General features: G+C 43.0%; 1 protein-coding gene across 1 annotated transcript in view; it reads right to left on the bottom strand.

Moving 5' to 3' along the window:
• Nucleotides 1-356: 356 nt before the first annotated feature.
• The window catches only part of LOC136605004 (vomeronasal type-2 receptor 26-like), a 39,917-nt gene continuing 32,632 nt past the window's right edge, over nt 357-7,641 (bottom strand). Inside the window, exon 2 of the mRNA XM_066588939.1 lies at nt 357-1,364. Coding sequence (XP_066445036.1) covers nt 448-1,362 — 915 coding nt within the window. The 5' untranslated portion in view covers nt 1,363-1,364 and the 3' untranslated portion in view covers nt 357-447. The remainder of the gene's footprint in view (nt 1,365-7,641) is intronic.

Raw genomic sequence — 7,641 nt, 5'->3', positions numbered from 1 at the left:
GCTTGAATGTGCCATAGGTCTTCTGCCTCTTCTTTGGACCTATAATATTGGTGATGTATTAATTTTGTAGCTCTGTCTCATTTAAATGAATGTAACCAAACTGTTATACCAGTTACTACATCTACAGATTGTCCATATGCCTGATTCACATGAAGAGGCTGCAGTTTTGACCTGTGTGCCATGGTTCCTTGGTGGAGGTGCTTGGAGTGATCTGGCATTGATGGCCAATCTGATGTTGATGACCTATCCTAAGGTAATCAATATCCAGGCATTGTTACACATAAGAAATCTAAGGCTATAATATACCATACACCAAACTACACATGGATTTGTTTCTTTATTTTTGTTTCTCCACTGATTTTAAATATAAATCTAAAAGTACAAAACATTTCTAATGAGTTACATATAGGAGGATCTATTTATCTCCATAGCATTTTTCCAGATTTATCAATTCAAGTTCTCAGTTTTCCTCTGAATAACTAAATTTCCTTTCATATTCAGTTCTGGTCGCAGTAGGATAATGTAACATTTGGGTATGAAGATACAGCCCAGAAGTCCAGCACTAGAAGCTGAGATGGTGAAAGCTTCTACAGCCACCATGTATTTCCCCTTGGTGCTGAGATAGGCTGGGATGAAGGAGATCCACACACTACAGAAGACGAGCATGCTGAAGGAAATGTACTGAGCCTCATTGAAGACATCTGGAAGCTTCCTGGCTAGAAATGCTATAATAAAGTTCAACACAGCCAGGAATCCCATGTAGCCAAGGACCATGTAGAAACCAATGACAGATCCCTCATTACATTGTAGGATTATCTTCCCAACCTCTACCTCAGCGTTATAATCTGGGAATGGTGGAGATAAAGACAACCAGAAGACACAGATCACAACCTCAATGGAAGAACAGATAATCAGAAGAAATGAAGAAACATGTCTCCAGAGCCATCTCCTTAGTGTCCTGTTTGGTTTGGTGGCGCTAAAGGCCAAAATCACGGTGACTGTTTTGGCCAAAACTGCAGAAACAGCAATTGTAAAAATGATTCCAAAAGCCACTTGTCGGAGGAGACATGAGATCCTTGTGGGACGTCCAATGAAGAACAGAAGACAGAGGAAGGATAAGATGAGAGAGAGCAGAAGTATAAAGCTGAGGTTCCGGTTATTGGCTTTTACGATAGCTGTGTCTTTGTATGCGATAAATATTCCTAATATCACAGCTGTGAAGATACAAAACAGTCCAGCAATAGCAAGAAGAGAAATCCCCAGAGTGTCTCCATAAGACAGGAATTCAATGGGTCTCAGAATGCAGCCATCTCTTCTGTCATTTGACCACTGATCCTCCGGGCACTTCAAGCATCTTTCCATATCTGTGAAGGTGAACATGTTACAAGAAGTAGCATGATGTAACAGATGTCAGAAGTACCAGATTAAAAATGAACAATAGTAAGTTGTCACTTTAAGTGTCATTATGAAACATCAAACTGGGACATGAACACTCTGCAGAGTCTTACTAGCATGGGAACTGTGAAACTGCAAACTGGACATGAAACTTGACAGTAGATGAACTCATACTGAACTGCAGAACTGCAGACTGGACACGAAACTCACTGACGTGACCGGGAAACAGACATAAACATTATGCCACTCACACTCTCATACTGGTGAAACCAAACTGAACAGCAGAACTGCGTAACGGACTTGATACTTGTGGACAGACACAAACCAACAGCTGATAAACACTCAAAACATGCACCAAACATACCTGCATGTATAAACAGATGGAATAAATACAATACAAGGTATTAGTTTGTATTTTTGGCCAAGATACTGAAGCCTGCAAGCCTACTTCAAGGGTCCCCGTTGTCTTGTGGGGCCCTACACTTACGAGACAACTAACCCCTGGTAACCTGCCTACAATGCAGGGCAATCATCCTGATAGGGATGATCCCACATTGGAACCTAGGGATCTACCTTATTCTAGGTGATAAAGGACCCACAGCAAGACTCTGTTCTCACTACATGTACTGAGAGCTGCACAGACTCATAGGACCATGACTCTGTTCAGACGGAACATCCTGAATACTGCATAGACTCATGTCCAGCCACATAAACAGACATGCAGGAGCATGACACTGTTAATAATAATAAAAAATAATCTTTATTTATATAGCACAAACATATCCTGCAAAAGCACACTGAACATCTTGAACAAACATAGAAAAGGCCAGCAGCCTCTAGCAGAGGAGTTGATATATATGAGCAACAGATCTTGAGTATTGGCTGGCTGGAGCAATCCACACCCAGCCAGCTCAATCAAATCCACCCGTGAAGCTATGTTGCTTAAAATCCATATAATACAACAGATCCCAGCAGCAAACCTTAACACATTAATTCCAGGGTGCAGCATATAAGAAAAGTGTTGCTGCAGTTCTGGGATCGTGTCCTTTCTAAAGAACCTGGTACAGGTTTTGTATGTATTTCTTTATCGTCTGGCTCTGGTGGGAGTGGTATTAGGTGAGACATGCTTGGCCTCACCTGTGAATAATTTGTCAGGATTATTTAGCCTGGCCTGGTGCTTAGCTCAAGGGCTGCTTAATTTTTCAGTCTTCCTATGGCTTTGGGTGAAGTCAGAACTTGCAGCTGTATGTCCTGCTTGCCTGAGTCTTCTCAAGCTAAGTATAGTGGTTTTGTCAGGACTCGGGGTCCAGGAAACTGGAGGTCCCTGAAGATACCCCTGTCCCTACCTTCTTGCCCCCCTGGGCTAAGCCCCAGGGCGACAACTAGGTGACGGTCCCTACACTCACTAAGGAAGGGGAACCCTGGGACTAACAAGTACACAGACACTGGAACAAACAACAGCAAGGAATGTCAGACTATCCGGGTCGGCAACGAGAGGAGTCGTAGGAAGCCCAAACTAACACTGGCACTGGTCTGCAGACACAAGCAGGTTTAAATGTTGTCAGAGCTCCCGCCCCAGCAGCTGATGGGGGGCAGGGAGTCTGACAGCAGCTGAGTGCTGCAGGAGGCAGGGAAGGAGACACATGCCTGGTTGCCATGAGACCGAGGACGCGGCGGGGGGCAGCACTCACCGTGTCCCTGGCAACCCAGCGGCGAGGAGGACCTTCGCGGCCAGGGGAGGTGACGAGGTTGGGGATCCCCTGCGCCGCACAGTGGCAGCCCATGTGACAGGACAGGTGGTGAGGGTATGAGGGACCCGTGAACCGCTGGTCCTTACAGGTTTATTTTGTTCAACTTGTTTGTTGTGATTTTCTCCTATCCCACATAAGGTCAGCTAGTGGCCTAGGTACATGATCAGGTTTGCACTTCTCAGGGTGGGTTACCTGCGTATAAGCAGGTCCCTTCTGTGGGTTAGGTCATTTAGGGACAGTATTTCCTTGTTGTGGATGTTTGAATTGTTTACCACTGTTTGGTGTACCTTAGCGTATTTCAGGTTACAATCTAGCGTGCGGTATTTTGATGCGACTAAAAGCATTTTACATTACATAGCATAAAACCAAGAACATTATACATGAAATAATATGTGACAGACTAGTATGGAGGGCAAGAGAGTCCTGCCCACAATGACTTGTAGCCTACAAGGGAAAGGCACGGAGATAGTAGGGGAGAAGCTGCTCATATGGTAGTGCAGCAGGGTGTGTAAAGAAGTGTATAAATGTGGGACGTTCAGAAAGTTAGACCCTGTAAGAGTCATGCACTCTGCTCCTTGGAGACTGGAGCATACTCTGCTATCATACAAAATCCAATGATGCAGGGGGACAGAGTGGGAGAGAGAAAGACATAAATTACTAACTGGTATTAACCCTGGTCACAAAGTGAACAGTTGATCATGGCAAGTAAGTTGCCAGAGTCTTATAAGAACCCAATAGGATTCTTATAAAGGCATAGAACCAAATGAATTATGATGCTACTTGCAGTGATTTAGCATAATTGTGTTCTATAGCTGCTGGAGCACCAATAGTGATGAAAGTTCATAATGTCTGAACTGACTGACTGGAACCAGAGAATGTTGCTGTTAATAAGAAAACAGCTGACTCCAGACGGCTGTCCATGCACGCCTTCCAGAGTTAACTGGTGCACTCTATACAGGTTTGCCTGAAGCTGTGCAAGGCACAGAGGAGACCACAAACCATCACCCAGATGTGCTAATGTATTTGTGGATCAGGAATATGATATCCGTGCAACTGCTAGTAAAGATGCTCGGCTTTTCAGTAACTGTTTTATTAACGGCTTATGGGAGGAAGTGAAAAGATAAGTATGCTCCACTAGAACAGACATTAGTGGTTGCTGGGAGCATAAAGGACAAGTTCAATTAAAAAAAAAGCCCCAAAACAGTCCATCTCAGTGATGATTTCTTTGGTTGTTCCACCTGGTATTGCACTGATGGTGCTCCAGAGATTTTAGGGGATAAAGTTGGGAATATATCACGGTTTTCACCAAACAGAGAAGAGTTTTGTATGAAAGGATTAAGGTTGCAGAGAGAGGGGTAACCTCTCTGTCAGACTTTTCACAAACTTTATTCTATGTACTATCATCCTGCCATCTGCAGGATGAACAGACCCAGCTGTTACAATAGGTTGATGATTTGATGCTTTGTACTAAAACTAAGGATGTTTGTTTAAAGGAAACCCTATCCCTCCTGGTATCTCAGAATTGAAGGGCGTACTGTTTCAAAGAACAAACTGCAAGTTGCTAAAACCAAAGTAGGGTTCTTGGGATATTGCATTTCAATGCAGATGAGACATGTCCCATGGTGGAGAATGCGGGACTCCACCAAATGCTACAATCAAAAGATATACAGCATTGAATTCTGCTACGCTTCATCCTGATGTACAGGAGGGGAAAGGTGAGGGGTTAACAGAACATGACTGTTTTGAACTAATGAAAACAGAAACTAAACCACTTGACAATGTCAGTGAGATCCTAATCCTAAATGTAGATACTGAACAGTATGCAGATGGATCCCGCTCCTATAGGGATGGAAAACCACAAACGGGTTATGCCATAGTGCTGGAGAGTGAAGCATTGCCTTCCAGCATGTTGTGATACGTATGGGATACGATTGAACTGGATGATTGTGTCAGAGGCAGGGAAATTAAGGTACTCAAATAACTAGTTGCCGTATGAGTTAACCAGAACTTCAATGAACTAATGACCCGTCTGAATATTCTGCTAACATTTGTTCAAAAGCAGAATATTTTGGACATATATGGTATGTTACAGCAAGAATGACTCATAATACAACACAGATGTCGATAACTTCATGGACAAAATATTCAATATATTTTGTTGCCAATCATCTACTACGCATGTCTAGAACCTGAATAGCCATATTAGAATGACGTATATACCCATAACTGCGCAGAAGCAGATATGCCACGTAATGTAAGAACAGCATAAATAACAGTGATCTTCAAGGAGAATCTGGGACTCGTTTTGCTGTGGTCGATAGACGTATCGGCGTACTCCCGGATTCCTCCTATAAATCGTACCTGGAGATCCCCCGATTGCGGAGTGATGCTACAATATCCGGTGACGTATTGATGCTTATCTTTGTTACCCATGTGATCTCAATGCCTATATGTTAATTAACTATTTTACTTACATATACTAAAGAGTAAATAAACCTGTGTTTTATATTTGTCTTACTTTGAAAACTGTCTCAGACGGTATGCTTGGTAGGTATGCCAATGAGGTTAAAGAATAGCCAAAACTTGAGCAGGTAAGACATAAATTGGCGTAGTCTGGCAGGATATATATATATATATATATATATATATATATATATATATTGTTGTCTTTGGTAAGGTTATATTACTGTATAATTTGGTATTGTGACAGTGCTTCTCAGTGCACGGGGGGCTGCTGTCACCATATTAGATTTTTGGCCCATTGCCAAGGGGTTCAAATGGTTATAACTTTGCTTTGATAAGTGATAGAGTAATAATAGTAAATACACATTGATAGTCGCAGTAAGTAGTCCCTGTTGAACCCATTGGCATACTGCCAAAATTTTATAAGTTCTGTAACTTTGAGACAGGACTTGGGAGATTGGTGCCAGTTTGCACGGTTGTGTCTAGCAATAAGCGGGACCTTTGTGCAAAATTTCACCAATTGGCACGTTGCCAAAATTTTCGGAGTTCTGTAACTTTGAGACAGGACTCGGGAAATCGGTGCCAGTTTGCAGGGTGGTGCCTCGCCGTAAGGGGGACCTCTGTGCAAAGTTTCACCAGATTGGCACGTTGCCAAAATTTTGTAAAGGGGAACTCTGTGCAGAGTTTCACCAAATTGGCACGTTGCCAAAACTTTCGGAGTTCTGTAACTTTGAGACAGGACTTGGGAAATTGGTGCCAGTTTGCAGGGTGGTGCCTCGCCGTAAGGGGGACCTCTGTGCAAAATTTCACCAAATTGGCACGTTGCCAAAATTTTCGGAGTTCTGTAACTTTGAGACAGGACTTGGGAAATTGGTGCCAATTTGCAGGGTGGTGTCTCGCAGTAAAGGGGACCTCTGTGCAAAGTTTCACCAATTGGCATTTTGCCAATAAGACAACAATATGTTTAGAAAAAGAACCAAGAAAGATAAAACTAAAATCGTTCAGAAAATAGACATCCCCGGCTGGTCCGAGGGTCCCTATGATATATTAGCTCAGGAGTTGATGCATAGTGGGCTTGCAGAATCATGGGATAGTAAGCTAAAAGATTCAGAGCCCCTCGATGTCGTTAAGGTACTCGAGGAGACCCCTGCCAAGGCAGGTGACGCAGTTCAGTTGGGTAGGAGAAATTGGGTATTGGCCTCAGCCTATAGGAATATCCATAAGAAGAAGTCCCAACTAATAAGAAAACTTAATCAGACGGAACAAAAGTTAGCAGAATCTGAAGGAAAGAGAGTGGTGTTGGAATGTAACCAAAGGCTGATAAAGGAAAAAATAGAACATTACCAGAATATTGCAGAAAAGGCTGTTGTAAAAGTTGCTCAGAATAAATATAAGGGACGCAAAGGTAAAGTTGATAAGCGAAAGGTATCGAAAGCTATAGCTTCTGCTTCTGTGAACTGGGACCCAGATAAGTGGGATGGAGACTTATGGGATTCCTCATCTTCTTCGGGGGAGGAGGACTGGCATAAGTGGGATTGGGAGGACCCACCCAATCCAATAATTGATCCACCTGCTTTAAAACGTGCCCAGCCCATTAGCAGAAGGAAGGAAACTACTGAATATGGACCCGATACCCAGCCTATCGTAGGTCATGATGGGCAAAGGTTGCCCAGGTATGACGATCAGGGAAACTATATGTACGATGCCGATGGGAGACTGTTGGTGCAAGAAGAATTGGTGCCACATAGGCGCACCAGGCTTACCCTAGAGGATTTCTCTCAGTCAGAAGTTGATGATATACTGAGTAGATTTAGGCAAAAGCCTGGGGAATCTGACATACCATGGTTGGTCCGTCTATTTGAGCACGGGGCGACTGGGGTAATGTTGGATCCAAAAGATGCAATGAGATTTGTTACTCTAACCAGAGATCCAGTAATCAGTAGAAATTTTAGAGAATACTTTCCTAATCATCAAGGAGAAAGTGCTATTTCCCTGTTTAATATAGTAACCAATGGGTTTCTTAATAAGTTCC

This window comes from Eleutherodactylus coqui, unplaced genomic scaffold (genome assembly GCF_035609145.1).
Source record: "Eleutherodactylus coqui strain aEleCoq1 unplaced genomic scaffold, aEleCoq1.hap1 HAP1_SCAFFOLD_155, whole genome shotgun sequence".
NCBI classification, from domain to species: domain Eukaryota; kingdom Metazoa; phylum Chordata; class Amphibia; order Anura; family Eleutherodactylidae; genus Eleutherodactylus; species Eleutherodactylus coqui.
This window is presented reverse-complemented; position numbering and strand designations above follow the sequence as displayed.